This window comes from Culex quinquefasciatus, chromosome 3 (genome assembly GCF_015732765.1).
Source record: "Culex quinquefasciatus strain JHB chromosome 3, VPISU_Cqui_1.0_pri_paternal, whole genome shotgun sequence".
Taxonomy (NCBI): Eukaryota; Metazoa; Arthropoda; class Insecta; order Diptera; family Culicidae; genus Culex; species Culex quinquefasciatus.
The window spans coordinates 137,245,658-137,262,143 of record NC_051863.1 but is presented as its reverse complement, the minus strand read 5'-3'; the positions used below and the strand labels follow the sequence as shown (position 1 = coordinate 137,262,143).

Genomic DNA, 16,486 nt, shown 5'->3' with positions numbered 1-16,486 from the left:
TGGTTTGTTTTCTTACTGTCACCCTCCTTCCAGCAAACATGCGGCCGCGCGCGCGTCGATCAAGTATGCTTTGCGCGATGCTCTGACAGGCGTCGTTTTGATTTATTAAGATACCATTTCAGGTTTTCTGGCTTCGATTTTTTTTCACCAATAAAATTAAAATAGCGGCTTTAGGAAAAGAAATCGGGAAATGGTTATTTAGAGAGATTTGTAGAGGGGATCTAGGAGCATCGTTTTGATACATAAAACAAACCATTTACCTGCCATTTACGCAAAATAAATGCAAAAAACTAACAACACCAGGGCAAGAAAAAATGTAAAGGCTCTGTAGGCAGACTTAAGTAAAGTTTAAAAATTTCAAAAATCATTTTTTATCGTGAAATTTACTCAGCTTTCGCATGAATTCAGAAGCGAAGCTTTTCGTGATCACAATCATGAGATAAATCGATTTTAGTGTACAAACTCCTCAAAACAGTAAATTCTATTTAACTCGGTTTAGGATGAGAATTCGACCATGCCGTAGAAGACTTTTTTTCATGTTTCGGGGTCCTCTAGGGGACCAGCAAGTATCCGCATCCATGAACCAAACACCCTGTATAACATTCTGATATTTGGTACGATTTACTGCCATTTATCTAACATCCGGATATATGAGAAAACACATTTTTATACATAACTTTTAAACTGCTTATCGAAACTTCAAACAATTCAATAGCGATGTATGGGACCCTGAACCAAATCGAATGCAACAGGTTTGACAAAAGTCGACTGCAACTGACTTTGGTCAGAGTCGAGGGACATAAACTTCAAAAAATATTTGCAACGGCCTTACACATAAAAAAAAAAAAAACGCGAACGTTTGACAAATGGTCAGGAACCTACAAATTAGCAAAAAGCTTTTGTTTTTTTTTATTTCTATTTAACAGAACCTGCTGTTTATTCGACCGTATCAATAAATTTTTAGGTTAGGTTTTGGCTTTCGGTCTGTTTTGGGGAATCAAAACACTTGTATGTTCTCTTCATCCGACGTTTCGACCCGTTTTGGGCCTTTTTCAAGGAATCTAGGGGTAGATTTATTGGGTAAGGCACAAAAACATAAAAAATGTACACTTATGCTAGGCTTACCGAAATGGGAGTGTTTGTCGTTAGGGGATGCTCCGTCAAGCACAGAACTGTCTGGTAGCGGGGTAATCTGTAGTTTCAGAAAACAAATAAATATTTCTAAATCTACAAATATTTTTCTCTCCGTGCACTCACGTTTCAGCGAAACTGGCCGCTATCCGGTATTCGCTCGTCATACGGGTTCGTTTCCACACGAAACGCGAAACTTTTTGGGGCACGGATAAATTCGACACACTTTCTACCATTGGCGCGCAAACTATGGCAATAAAACTCATTCTAGTGTGTGAGTGTGTTAAGGTGTTGGCATTATGTGTTAGTGTGTGTGTTGTCCCTACTGTTATTGTTTTTATTTATTTTGTTTTGGTTTTTCTTCCTTGTGTATATGTTCTTAATCTCGTTCAAAATCCCGGCATATGCAGCATGCAGATTATCCGTGTCTGTCCGCTTGTTGACAGTATGTTGTGTGTTTTTAATGTGGCAACTCTCCAGGATCGGTAGATTGGCCCCCTTCATTGACCGATCTACAATTCGTACGGAGTCGATCCCGAACGAGTGGTCCATAGCTGCTACGTGACTCGTCAACGCCGACTTCTCTTTTGCCCAGCTGATCTCTGCGTCTGTGTTTGTGTATCCCTTCGCTTTCAGTTCTTGTAGTTGTTTTACATTAGATTTGTGTCCAGACAAAGTTTCGCGTTTCGTGTGGAAACGAACCCGTATGACGAGCGAATACCGGATAGCGGCCAGTTTCGCTGAAACGTGAGTGCACGGAGAGAAAAATATTTGTAGATTTAGAAATATTTATTTGTTTTCTGAAACTACAGATTACCCCGCTACCAGACAGTTCTGTGCTTGACGGAGCATCCCCTAACGACAAACACTCCCATTTCGGTAAGCCTAGCATAAGTGTACATTTTTTATGTTTTTGTGCCTTACCCAATAAATCTACCCCTAGATTCCTTGAAAAAGGCCCAAAACGGGTCGAAACGTCGGATGAAGAGAACATACAAGTGTTTTGATTCCCCAAAACAGACCGAAAGCCAAAACCTAACCTAAAAATATTTAACAGAACAATAAAAATCTAACATTAATTATGTTTTCTTTGTAAACAAAATAGTAAAAAACTTTGTATTTTATTTGTGTTTCATAATGTTTTTTGTATAAAAAGTTCTGTTATGGTTGAAGATTATCCAGGATGAAAATACTGTAATGATGGCAATGATTCAACAAATAGTTACACTTTTTCAAATATTTATTAAAAGATTTTATATGGATACTAAATAATCTTCGTTCATCCGGGAGTCCTTTATAATGTTTTCTGAGATGAAAGTTTGTATGCTAGCGTTTTAAAATGTGTTCAAATTTTTCCGTACTTCATTTTAAAAAAACACAGAAAATTTTGGATTGCCATTTCAGTAAAATAAATAACTGAATGCGAATCGAATCAGTAATCATCACTTTTATAACTCATTGTTTGGATGCTACCGAGAGGAAATCCTCTTTTAAATGTGTTGTGTTTTTTTTTAAAATTTGTATTGTGATCTTTAGAAACAAAGGCAAAACAATGTGAATAACAAATCTTTCTTTCATGTTTTGAGGATTGATGAAATGAATGTATAAATAACAGTACTGGAAACATTTTTAATGGCAAGCATAGTCAAATTTTGATAACTGAATTACCAGCAACGAATGCTAAATCTTCAGCAAATGATCTGATCTGACACAAGAAAATTACTGAATTTTCAGCAAAATAATTTTACGTTTCTTTTGCTGAAATTTCAGTTATTTCGACATTCATTTTACTGAAATTCCAGTAGACTATCTGTCAAAGTGACAAGTGTCAGTCACCCAAAACCTCTTTTACTGAGAATTCAGTAGATTCTGAATTAGGGGGAAATTCTCGTATGTTTGGCAGGTTAAGAACTCGCTCCTAACTCCATCCAATTAGCTGATTTTCACTATTTAAACAACTAATTTTGTAAAACTTTTGATAGAAACTTGCTTGCTCACTTTTTATTGAGCTATTTATCACTCGATTTTAGTTGAAAACGCTTTAATTGAATGTCAAAGTTTTGACCTGCCAACATTAGAGGCACGCTGGAATTAAATGCTGATCCCCTACTGAACCGTTTACTGAAATTAAAGTTGATGAAAACTCAGAAAAACTTTACTGAATTCAGTGAAAAAAATTTGGTGTGTACATAGAGTTCTGTGTTAATATTGATCCAGTTAGTCATAATTTTTCCTCTGCATAATGTTTAAGCTCGAAAATATTTTTTTAAATCTGATTTTTTTAAAATTTCTCTCCTCATATTCACTATCATCTTATAGACTTTATTCTTAATAATTTAGCTTTTTCAATATTAATTTTTGTTAGTTAGTTAATACACAAATTTAAAAAAAAGTCATGAGTAAAATAATTAAGGATTATTTTCAAAACTCCTTATGAAAACTCAATTTTATAACTTACATCACTGTTTCAGCTATTGGCAGCGTTTTTATGTTTCCAAACCTTTTGCATTATTTTCTTACAGCATTTGACATGCAAAAACAGTCATTTTCATTGTTTTGATCAAGCTTCCCATGCGCCAGTGCCAACGCACACCGCGGGTTTGGTTTTCTAGCTTCGGTACGTGCCTGAACCCATTTGTGTTTTGGTATCTTGGTACATCGTACCAGCGCACCACGACACTCTCGGCTCGCCCCATCGGTTTTGTGTCTGGTACTCACCCATGGCATGAACCCAGCGTGCCGTGGTACGCGCCGTGGTATTGAACCCGTTTTGTACCGCCAGCGCGTACCACGGCACGTACCTCGGCTCGTAACGAGTGAAGCACCTTGGCTCATATACCGGGTTCATGCCATGGGTGAGTGCCAGACACAAAACCGACGCGGCGAACCGAGAGTGGCGTGGTGCGCTGGTACGATGAACCAAAATACCCTCGGTTCGTGTGAGTCGGGTACGGGTGTAAACCGAACAAAGCAGGCGCAAAGCAAACCCGAGGTGCAAGTGAACCGCGTGTACCGCACGGTGCAGGGAAGCTTGGTTTTGATTATGTGACTTTAAGAAGAAATGCATTCTAAATAACATTAAGCACATAAAAAAATATATATATATAAAAGACGTGCAAGCAAGCAGGCATACATTTGTCGATTGGAGCGTGTTCAAGGAGCTATCATACCTTGACGGAACTGAAGCGTTTGGATTATTTAGAACAACTCAGCATATCAAATCCCTAGTCCCTGAAACACCCTGAACCTAGGCGTTTTCTAAGGAATATCTGCTAATTAGGGCAGCGAATGACCAAGAAGGTTAAAGCTGCCAGAAATAAATGAATTAACAACAACAACAATCTGCTAATTATATTTTATTCCATTTTTTCAGCGGAAACCGCGGCGCCAAGAGTACCGAGCGTAAAAAGTTCTGTCTCTATTCGCTGTACGCCTGGGGATGCCCGGTGCTGCTGGCCGTCCTGGCCTTCGTCATGGACAACACCGAACTCGTTCCGGAGTACTACCGGCCCCGGATGGGCAAAACGCGATGCCTCCTGCAGGGTAAGTAATTGGATGGTTGAGCTAGGGTGCGGCCAAATTTGTGTCATAGTTGTGTATCATTTTTACACATTGGGATGGTCGTTTTCATATATTTTGAAAAATTATTAAATTATTTTTTCTTAACTTATTTCAGAAAACAAATACGTAGAGTTCCTCTATCTCTATCTGCCAATGCTGATTCTGGTGTTTGCTAACGTGATGTTCTTCGTGATAACCGCGATACGGATTATCAAAATCCAGCGGGAAACTTCCGTGGTGCGCCGTGGGGATTCGAAGCGCCACTCCAAGCTGGACAATGACCGGGACCGGTGAGTGATAAGGAAAGGGGTTGCACACCCCACGAGTGTGTCACGGCGAGGTTGGGCGTCTCAATGGAATTCACTGGGTGGGTTTTCCAACGGGAAATGTAAGTTTGTGGAAAACCCCTTTTATAGTTTGTGATGGATGAGACGATAGTATATAATTAAGATTCAACTAGGACAAATGCCCACAAGCATGTTTATAAACTATAGTTTTATCATTATCGAACGTCTCTCGAGTTCAAATAAACTTGCATCCTCTGTAATGATTGGATTTGTCAACAGAACGATTGCAAACTACAAGGCCACACTTTTATCGCTGTTGACTTATTTAACTCATATCAACTCGTGCAAACATTGGAGCTTCGTATTGCTCATTTATTGACAATGTTTTTGCCATCTATACTAAGCAGCGTTTATTCGTCATAAACTGCCATGTAACATATTATCGTTAATTCCTTCTTCAACAGATTCAGCCTGTACCTGCGGCTGTTCATCGTGATGGGGGTGACCTGGTCGATGGAGGTGCTCTCGTGGGCGGTCAACAACGTGGCCTGGGTGTTCTACATCTCGGACGTGTGCAACTGCATCCAGGGCTTCCTGATCTTCATGCTGTTCGTGTGGAAGCAGAAGGTCAAGCGGCTGATCTACAAAAAGTATGTATGTGGCGCGAATTTATCTGTTTGCACGCTTAGCCGGAATGCCCTCGAACAAAACAAAAAAAAAGTCCACTGCGGATTGCAACTCTTCTCAGCTCGAAGTTTCCTCATCTATCGATACTGCAACACCTGCGATTTTCAGCGAATCTTTCTCTGTTTCTTCGGCGATTGGAGTTTCTCGTTTCTCACGTTCTATTCATGCTATCCACGTTTAATCCATTGTCCATTTGTCAAACGTCTCAATTTCCATTGTCATATTCATCAACTCATCATTTTTATAAATTGTGTTTTTATTTCTTCCCCAAATCGGCAATAAATCACTCTTAGCACTTCGGTAACCCCGTTGAACGAATCCTAGATCCCGTAAGAGCGCGTGCACCCCCCAAAAACAAGAAGAAGAAGAAGAAGACATGGTAACAAAAGAGACTGAAACACACACACATTCATCGTTGACCAATTACTCGAATCGAGCTCTCATGATTTATGGGCGAACGAGCGATCGAGGTGTGGTTTAGTCCCAAAAGTCGTCCGGCAAACAGTTTGTACAAACTGCGTTGTTCTAGGTAAACAAAAACGTCCCTCCTTCTCTCTCTCTCCGTCAACGTTGTCTACTCACCACCCACCCACCACCACGAGGTTAGGGCACACTAACATGTGGTCATCGGTATATCTTAGTCTATGGAGCGAGAGTTTTGTAGATATTTGTTGATGTGTTTTTTTTTTGTGGCACTGTAATTAGGACTCTAAAAGATTTATGCGACGATGCTACCAATCTAGATTCCCTCGAGGACGGAAGTTATTGGAGTGTTCGAATTACAAATATTGTTGAACTGATAAAAGATAAGAAAAGTAATATCTCAACTGAGTTATACTGAAGTTACGAAGAGTTCAATAAATAAACTAGCTGTTAATCTCGTTATCGTGCCATCAGAGCTACAGCGCTATGGAAAGGTCTATTCGTTTGTTGTTGAAAATTTACAGCTAAAACACATGCACGAATAATGACAAACGTGCTATCGTTGGTATCATGACATAAAAATTACATTCTTGACGAAGTTTTGTTTATTCTGACAATTATATGAATAACCATGGAATAAACAAATGGTAATCTTAACTCAAAATGCAGTATTGCTCACGAGAATGCCATTTGAAAAGGGCGTAAGTTTATTAAATATTTTTGTTTTTGTAGCTTGAAGCCATTGCATCGTATCAAAAAGTGCAATATAAGAAATTTGATGAGCTTCACAGTAAAAAAAAACATGGTAATATTACATCTAGAAAGGAGCACATCTTTTATGTCAGAATAAATGTGTAATTTACCTCTGAAAATGTGTAATTTTACCACTTGTTTGATATGCCACTTTTTCAGTCTAAATTGAGGTAAAATTACATCATAAAATAGGTAATATTCAAACTTCCAAAATTACACCATCCAAATTTACACATTTATTTACTGTGTTTCTACAGAAAATACACTGATATAAAAAAACACGATAATTCTTTGATTTTTTTTATTTAAGGTTAAAATGTCAAATTAAAAAAAAAATCTAATGATTTTTTCACTATTTTTTTTTGTGAATTGAGTCAGAGATGTTTTTGTTGTTTTTAACAATGTTTATAGGTAAGACTTGATCCTTCCATCCCAGATATTTTGATTCTGAAATTTGTTTAACGCATGCGTTACATTAAACCTTTTTCATGCAATACCATTTTCAACTAATGTTCAGGAACTTTTTTTCAGCCTCTCCTCCTCTTTCTACTTGTTATCATTGAGAAAATATTCAGCCCTCTACTGCCCAATTTTTTTTTCGAAAAATTGTTATTTTCCTTGTCTTCACGATGTCATCTTGAGCAACTTTTTTTCTACAAAAAACTTTACTTCGCTTATTTTATGTTTTTCTTGTTTTATTTTTAGTATTTTAATTTGAATTTATATTGTTTAGTATATCTAAGGCTACCAACTCTTGCTGAGCAAAAATCCATACACTTTGCCGATATGACACCATGGTATGAAAAAAACTGTCAAGGAATTATTTAGATAAATTAAATTAAATAAATTTGAGAATTCAAAATATAAAATTGTGTCGTTTTTACAGCTAACAAATTTCACTAAATGCTATTAGAGTGCTCATGACTTGCACTTTAAAAGTATTCATAAAATAAATCGTGATTTGAATCAATTCATTATGTTCTTAATTTGTTTTTGTTAAACGTTTTAAAGATTACGAAATGTCAAGTTTGCTTTGACGAATAATATCGTTCTCAGTGTTTTCACGAATACTTTTCCAGAGTTTTTTTCTATAGACAGTTTATGGGACCTTTAAAAAAACTCTAGATTTGTTATTTCAAATGTTCAAAGGTTTTGACAAGTTTTAGAAAGCCATTGGATCTTTTAATGGATAAATATGTTTAATAAGGAATTCAACCATGCTTATGCTCATGCTAATGCTAAAAAATATGTTTAGTAAGGAATTTCTAAAAGCACAATCCTAGATTTTTTTTTTAAATAGGTCCTATCAACATATGAAAGACAATAGTTCTATAGGACCCTTTAAAAAAAAAAAAAAAAAAAAAAACTTTAGAATTATTGATAATGCAGTTTGAATTGAGGAAAACCCGGAAAACTCTCCCTTGTTAAATCAAACACAAAGTTAAATAAAAAAAAATGATTTTGATTTTGAGTTAAATAAAAATGTCTAGTTAACAAAAGCTTTTTCCAAATAAAAAAACAATTCAATGTTTAAAAGGTTGTTAAAATTCCGTACAAATCCGTACTATGCGTAAAATTCCCTAAAAAAATTCCGGCTTGTTAATAATCCGCGAAGAGGGTCGAAAATCTGTATGGTATGGAAAAAATCCGTACAGTTGGTAGCCTAGGGCGTAATATGATTGTATGGAAAAAAAATTGAGCACAGCAACTTTTCAGTTCCTTTTGGGGTCCTAAACAACTCCCCAAAGTTTGGGAACGATTGGTTTAGTCCTCACTTTGCGCAAAGCGATTCAATGTTCTATGGGATTTTGTATGGAAAACCCATTTTTTTTTATTTTGATATTTATAAATTTCACGCGTCACGCTGTACTTAAACCGGATTCATATTCGAATACTCTGAAAGATGCTCTACAACTTTCTCGAAGAGAGTATGGTGCTAACTTGCTCCTTTAAAAAGATACAGCGTGTTCAAAACTCATCTAAAATGTGTTTTTTGCTCGAAAATCACATACTCTCTTCGGGAAAGTTGTAAAGCACCTTCCAGAGCATCCGAATATGAATCCGGGTTTAGTACAGCGTGAAACTTGCAATTTTTTAAATATTAAAATAAAAAAAAAATTCCCATACAAATTTATATGGAAAATTGAATCGCTTTGCGCAAAGTGAGGACTAAACCAATCATTCCCAAACTTTGGGGAGTTGTTTAGGACCCCAAAAGGAACTGAAAAAATGCTGTGCTGGAAAATCGATTTTGATATTACACCCTATTGGTAGCCTTAAGTATAGCTTTGTTTTTGGTAGTATTTGGCCTATTCTACCACCTCCTTTCATTACATTATGCCTTTATATTTTTTCATGTTTTTAAAGTCACTTTTTAATATTTTTGATTATTTTTCATATTTTCTGCTCTTCAACAATTTCTGCATACTTCTTTTTACCTAAAATAGGAAATGTTAGTAAAAACACAGTAAAAGTCGACCCCTGAAAAAATGAAATTTTTAAAAACATTGACAAAGTCACATAAAACAATTTTAATAAAAATTTTAAAAGTTCTTTTATCCAAAGCTTTTTAAAGATCAAAAAATTGGTCTAAAATTAGTCTAAAGGCGGGGTTGGGTTGTAGAGGGTTCAGAAATTCTCAATAAATGATTTAACTGTTTACTACAAATGCAAAAAAAACTTATGAATATGCAGTTCTTGAAATAATGCTGCGTTCTATTTGTCCTAATATGTTTACCATTTGATCCAAAACGTGTTACTTAAAAAAATAAATGAAGAAGAAAGTCAAATTAAAATTAAAAGCTTCTTAAAATTGCAAAACCCACAAAACATATCAACTCTTAAAATTGAATGAGAATGAGAGTGAATGAACTAGAATAAAAAAAATCACAGAGCTATAAAAAAAATTGTTTTTTAAAACAAATATTAATAAGTTGAAGACTATTAAAAACCATCAAAATTTAGTTTTACAAAATCTCTTTTATATTTTACTGTTGATGTTTCCTTCGATATTAATTTTCTGCAACCATTCGACAATACGTTGTTATCGTCAAATTGCATTAGCTTAATTTATCCTAAAATTCATAAAAATTTATTTATAAGCATGATTTTGTTGCAAATTCGTTTAAAGATATTGAAGTTAAAGCAAAGTCATCCCACCAGGGAGAATTTCTCACCGGTTGAGAAATATCAAAAGCACAAACTTTTGAGCTAAAGTGCAAGACTGAATCATTGTTTTAGGCTAAGTTATTTTTTTTTAAATGATGTGATTTTTTTAATTTGTCGAAAGTAAACTTACAAAATAATAATTTTTTTTATTTAGATTTTTTTAATGTAAAATTCAAATTTACATTTTTTGTCAAATTGTGTGCACCGTTTTCGAGTTTTGACCATTTATATGGATCTATATGTTGAGAAAAAAAAACGTTTTTTTAATAGTTTTCCATCTACGAAAAAACTCATTTTTCACAGTAGCTTAGAAATTTTTAATAAAATTCGCTTCGAAAAACCTGATTTTTGTTTTCAAATAATTATATCTCGGGAACGTACGGGTCGACATCTCCATTTTTTTGGAAATTTTCCGAGGAAACCCATAATAGTATTCTAAGACATGGGCTCTTCGGTCGAGACACGGCCATGAAGCCATTTTCAGTTTTCATACTACAGTGAACTCTCTCGATGTCGATATTGAAGGGACCGTCGAGAAAGGGAGTTATCAAATTATAGAACGGAAAATCAAAGCAATCTTCTTGAAGGGACTGAAAATTTTATTGACAGCTGGAGCAATATTGATATTGAGAAGATCGACAGCCAAAGAGTCCACTGTACTTTTTCAAATGTTAGGCTAGATTTTTCAATCTACACACTATTTTTCCTTAAAGGTCCAACTAAAAACCTTTCATTTGCGTCCAAGACAGCTCAATTCGATTGAAACGGCTCGGAATTATATTTTTTTTTGTTGAAAAATTTGGTTTTTGTGACAATTTACGAAAATGACAATTTTTGGGACCATCATGGAGTAGGTCACCCTTATGGCCAAACAAAAAAAAATACGGGTCTAATTATTTTGGCTAAGATACCTCCAGAAAAGTGTTGAGCCCGATCAGAGAACTTTTTTTTCGGTTTATGCTCTTTTCAAATGGAATTGTTGTATAGACATGAGGAAAACAAAAATAAAGTTTTGTAATGTAAATAATGTTTTGTAATAATTATCCTAATAATTATTTTTAAATGAAATTTTAAAACCGATAAATGCGTTGTAGTTAAAAGTATATAAACTTTCCCCAAGAAAGTATAGTGTTAATAAGCTTCTGACAAAAAAAAACATGTTCAAAACTGGCCTAGAATCTGACTTAGGCATTTTTTTACTAGTTTTGGTCAGCGCAACTCTAAGTACACTGATTATGCTGATTATTTAATGCATGCCAATGTCAATACTTCTAACAATTCACGAACATGACTAACATTACGCAGTATGTGAAGTTGATTTGTTACACTAGCTTGAATGTAGTTTGTTTTAGTTTATAAGTTTTAAACCAAATTGTAGCGTAGAACTAACCGCCCTTACCCGTAGGTCAAAATTAAGCATGTTACTAACCAAAACCAAAAAAAAAACTCAAACTTTTTCCACGTGCTAATCCAATCCCTCCTTCCAGGTTCGGTATTCAAAGCAAGAGCGAACAGGAGCAATCGCTGTCAACCTGCAGCACACGTACGACGGCCACAACCTCCTCGTTCAACGGGTCAAGGCCACTGACGACGGCGCGGATGAACTCGGAAAACGGCACCAGCACGGCCTGGGAACGGCAGTCGAGCAAGCCGCTGAATCAGTTCGCCTAAGCGCGGCCAACAGAGCCAGCCTGGAGCGGGTCATCAGCGTGGACCGGACCACCGAAGAGAGCGACCTGCTGACGACCTCGGACGGAGAACAGGAATATAACCAAAGAAAAAGCTGAACTTTTCTATGATTTTTTTTTGAGTACAAATCACACATTGACGGTGGTATTGGCTTTCGTGTACTATGTGAGCTGTTGAGTATTAAGCTGGAAAATGTAGTAAAACAATACGAAAAAGTTGAAGGCGCGTTATAATATCCAGAGTTTTTTTTTGAATAGGTCCTATAAACATATTAAAGACAATAGCTCATAGGTCCTTTTCAAAAAAAACTCTGATATGTACATAATATTCAGATATAGGCAAATGAAGAACCTCAGAATATTTTTATGTACTTTAAAACTTGTAGGTAATTGTATTATGTATATAACAGCTTTAAAGATAATAACATTTTAAATTGTTGTTCAAGATGTATTAGGATAAACTAAGCCATGATAGTTTTAAATTTTCTAAATTACTAAACAAAAATGTGTACTTACTGTTAATTCAATCAGTACTAAGTTAAAAGCCAGTCACAACTATAAATTATGCTTTAAATATTGTATCTGTCAATAAATCGTGCAAGCAGTCAAATTTAAAATGTGTTTTAATTAAGGCATTCAGATGAAATCACATACTTTTGAAATAAATGTTGAAACAACAATAAAATTCACTTGTGATTGTACGCGTTCCATACAAACAAGTCGTCGCCGTCGTGCTAACTTGTCGCACGTGCATTTTGGGCCAAATTAAGTTAAGAACGCAATTTTGTGCAGCCTCACCTTTTGACCCCAAAATTCGATTTCAATCCCAAGATATTCAATGAAAACCGAAAAAACTCCGTACATTTTTGTCACTTTACATATGAAAGAAGTTTCAATCTTGTCGTGCTATCTTGACACAGCCAAGGACACAGCCTGATGTAAGTGCGACAACTGGCCAAAGGGATATCAGGCCAGAACGCGTTTGACACAGATACAAGCTAGACTAGACATTTGTAATTCTAACTCGGGACTCCGGCAACCAAATTCAACCAAACTTTGGGACAATGCCAAACAAAACGTGTTTGTTATTGTTTACATTGCGTGCTCTCGTGTTTCTTTATTCGAGGTCAAACATTAAAACGCATTTTTCATGGAACGTCAAAAAGCGACGTACGACAAGTTAGCACGACAGCTTCGTAATGATGATATGAAAGCTATAACCTAGAAAGTTATCTTTTCGGAGAAAAATCTCAATTGGGGATCTAATCAAATGAGTTCGGTGAACATTTCCACAAAACCGTTATTATCACCTCTCCCCAGACCCCCTTATTGCAAAGCTGTTTTGGTATGTTCTCTTACAGTTACATAACACAACGGATTCTTTAATATTTACGCAGAAACTCTTATCGCGAAAAAAATTTTGCCTCCACAATATCATTTTGAATCTTGGTATGCTTTCAAATATAACAGTGAGTCAGAACTTAAAGTTATCTGTAATCGATAGAAATTGTACACAAGCTTGGTGCGCGATCAGCTTGCTACTACTCAGTTGGTTTTGGATCTTCGTGTGTAAAAGGTTCGGAATAGTTTTGATCTAAAATTTAATTGAAACTAGGAAAATAATGAGTTACCGGAGGACATTGTGCTGCATTTCTGTGTGCTTTGTAGTTATTTTTGGCAAAGAGCTGCCTTGCAGCTTCAAAGAATCCGTCAACATTACGAGTGGTGAACTCAACAGCTTAGACAGCAGTATCACTCACAATGGAGTGCGTTATTCGGTGGAAAACTATGCAACAATTAATTACTCTGTAAAAAATAATGAAAACATATCCGTGGAAAATTACACTCGGGGATGTGTTTGCCGGGAGGCACGGTGTGTTTGGTTGTGCTGTGATAAATTCTCCGACATTGACGGATATCCTAGATGTGACGATTCTCAGTATTATGATCTTGTTGTACCACTGGGGGAGGAATCGAACAGAATTCGCATGATAAACCTGACAAGTTTCACCGGTTTTCACCTAGCTATTCGCCATCTCGTAGAAGTGAGTTCGGAAGTTCAAGTTTCTATTTTCAATTGGACAATCAATGGCGTAAGTGTTAAAATGGGGTTTTGTTCGTATAAAGAAGGTAACGGTTGATTTAATAATTGCAGTCCGGATTCATAACATCAATGGAAGACGACGAGATGGACCAAAGCAAATATTGTTTAGATTTAGAAAGCATCGTTGTATATTCTATTGCCACTGACCCAGATCCCCAACATCTTACAATTGGTAGGTAAAATTTATCACTCATTTCTGAACATTTTTGGGAGGAGCATGTCATATATTTAAAGCAGAGAGCCAATTTTGATTATTCAAGATTTACGTCGCTTGTGTGCTATCTTGTGACATGTCTGATGTGAAATGACAGGAAGTGTCACGGGACGATAACTTGATAATGGCGATATTGACATTTTCCTTAAAATATCCATTGGGTATTCACTAAGATGCAACAAAAAATACTTTTTGGATGGATTGTTCTGGTGGGCGTAAATAACAAACATGAGCTTGATTGGACGCAACAGGAGCTGGCGCTTTGCATTATTATTTAAAGTGGATTTAACCCGTTAAAATACATTTTTACAAAAATGGAAATTTTTGAGGCACTTTGGCCACTAAAGTGTTTATTTCCAACATTATTTGCGTGTAGGCCAGATTCTTGCGCAAGTTTTGATATATATAACATTGAAGTTTTGAACATTCTGGAACTCGGTACAGGCATTCAATGTTAGAAATTTGTTTTAAATTGGCTCGCTTTAGTGGCCAAAGTGCCTCAAAAATTTACATTTATGAAAAAAATGTCTACTAAATTTTAGTCGTTGATTGCCTTTAACCTGGCCATGGTCTTCGTTTCGTACATACACTTATGGTACTTATGGGTCTATATGACCTAGAAATGTTTTTGGCTGCCAAAATTCGGAATCTAGACCGATTTTGGATGTCTTGGCCACAAATGAATGTCTACTTTGCGATTCCGACTGGTAGAACCGGTTTTGGGCACTGTGGCCACCGGGAACCTGCTACAACCGAAAAAGTCATTTTTGAAGCCCCGACTTTGAGGACCTGTATCTCCGGAACGATAACACATAGCGGGTTGCTTCCAGTTGCATTTGACGGGTAATAACTTCAACTTTAAGTTTTCGTAGATATGAATTGTCAAAAGTGGACACCGGTTCCGTTAACCTGGAACATCCAAAAAATATGATTTTTACAGCTTTTGTCAACACATTAGTCAATTTTTTCAGCCGGATTTTTTGTAAATCATTACATACGTATTCTACATACTACCCCTGACTGTTTGGGAACGTTCCGGCTAACTGTGGCCAATCCGGAACCGGTTCCAGGGTACCACCAAAACGGTTCCAATAATGCTATCGCTAGAAACCCGTCATGTTACATATCAAACTTCATGAAATTGAAAATTTTGACCATCTAAGGTCATGCCAATATCCTCTGACTGAACCTGGTCACGCCGGAACCGGTTAACGGTGGCCATTGGGGGACACTTCCGGAGTATGCAGGGAAGCATATCATGTGACGTATCAACTTCATGAAATTGAAAATTATGACCATCTAAGGTCATGCCGATATCCTCTGACCCAATCTGGTCATGCCGGAACCGGTTACCGGTGGCCACTGGGGGACAATTCCGGAGTATGCAAGGAAGCGTATCATGCGACATATCAAACGTCATGAATAGAAAATTATGACCATCTGAGGTCATGCCAATATCCTATGACCCAACCTGGTCACGCCGGAACCGGTTACCTATGGCCACGAGGGGACACTTCCGGAGTATGCAGGGAAGCATTTCATGCGACATATCAAACTTCATGAAATAGCATATAAGACCATCTGAGGTCATACCAATAACCTCTGATCCAACCTGGTCACTCCGGAACCGGTTACCGGTGGCCAGAGGGGGACACTTCCAGAGTATTCAAAGAACCCTTCCATACGACGTATCAAATTTCATGAAATTGAAAATTTTGACCATCTAAGGTCATGCCAATATCCTCTGATCCAATCTGGTCACGCCGGAACCGCTTACCGGTGGCCACTGGGGGACAATTCCGGAGTATGCAAGGAAGCATATCATGCGACATATCAAACGTCATGAAATAGAAAATTATGACCATCTGAGGTCATGCCAATATCCTATGACCCAACCTGGTCACTCCGGAACCGGTTACCGGTGGCCACGAGGGGGACAATTTCAGAGTATTCAAAGAACCCTACCATGCGACATATCAAACTTCATAAAATAGCAAATTATGACCATCTGAGGTCATACCAATATCCTCTGACCCAACCTGGTCACGCCGGAACCGGTTACCGGTGGCCAGTGGGGGACACTTCACAGTAGCCAGTGTTCATCGTTTGAATGGGAATTAAATCCAAAAAAATTAGAGAAAGTCACTTTTTATTTTACCAAATTGGGTATAACTTTGCTTATATTGAATAAAAATTGTTACTTTTTTATGGAAATTGTTCAAAAAACTGTTCTCTACAATGTGATTGATTCGAAAATGTTTTAAAATATTTTAGTGTTAAATTTGGGTTGGAAACTTTTTATTTGAGGTTAAATATGTAATTTAGAGTCTCTTGAGGCACATTCATAAGAAATTTGATGGATATGAACATGAACCCATCGATTTCTATCGAATTTTCTGGAGAAAAAACCTATAAAATCGAAAAAAAATCTTCAAAAAAAAGGTGCTCTAGACCCCCGACGAAATAATTC

The 16,486-nt window shown here is 36.6% G+C and overlaps 1 protein-coding gene and 2 long non-coding RNA genes across 6 annotated transcripts in view; 2 read left to right on the top strand and 1 right to left on the bottom strand.

Moving 5' to 3' along the window:
• LOC6047258 (G-protein coupled receptor Mth2) overlaps nucleotides 1–12,315 on the top strand; it is a 41,414-nt gene extending 29,099 nt beyond the window's left edge. The window contains exons 5-9 of one of the 4 annotated variants that reach the window (XR_005278469.1): nucleotides 4,505–4,674; nucleotides 4,808–4,982; nucleotides 5,444–5,633; nucleotides 5,960–6,195; nucleotides 11,498–11,583. Coding sequence is in view for 2 of the 4 variants with exons in the window: in XM_038262940.1 (XP_038118868.1) it covers nucleotides 4,505–4,674; nucleotides 4,808–4,982; nucleotides 5,444–5,633; nucleotides 11,498–11,797 (835 nt within the window). In the remaining 2 variants the exon portion in view is untranslated. Of the gene's footprint in view, nucleotides 1–4,504; nucleotides 4,675–4,807; nucleotides 4,983–5,443; nucleotides 5,634–5,959; nucleotides 6,196–11,497 lie in introns of all 4 variants that reach the window. The other 3 variants (XR_005278470.1, XM_038262940.1, XM_038262941.1) reach the window with 3 other exon arrangements.
• LOC119769658 lies at nucleotides 1,014–1,324 on the bottom strand. The gene is made up of 2 exons (XR_005278472.1): nucleotides 1,258–1,324; nucleotides 1,014–1,192 (listed from the first exon to the last, which is right to left on the bottom strand). It is a non-coding gene; the product is annotated as an uncharacterized LOC119769658 (long non-coding RNA).
• Nucleotides 1,812–2,122, top strand: LOC119769657. Its single transcript, XR_005278471.1, has 2 exons — nucleotides 1,812–1,878; nucleotides 1,944–2,122. It is a non-coding gene; the product is annotated as an uncharacterized LOC119769657 (long non-coding RNA).
• Nucleotides 12,316–16,486: the final 4,171 nt, after the last annotated feature.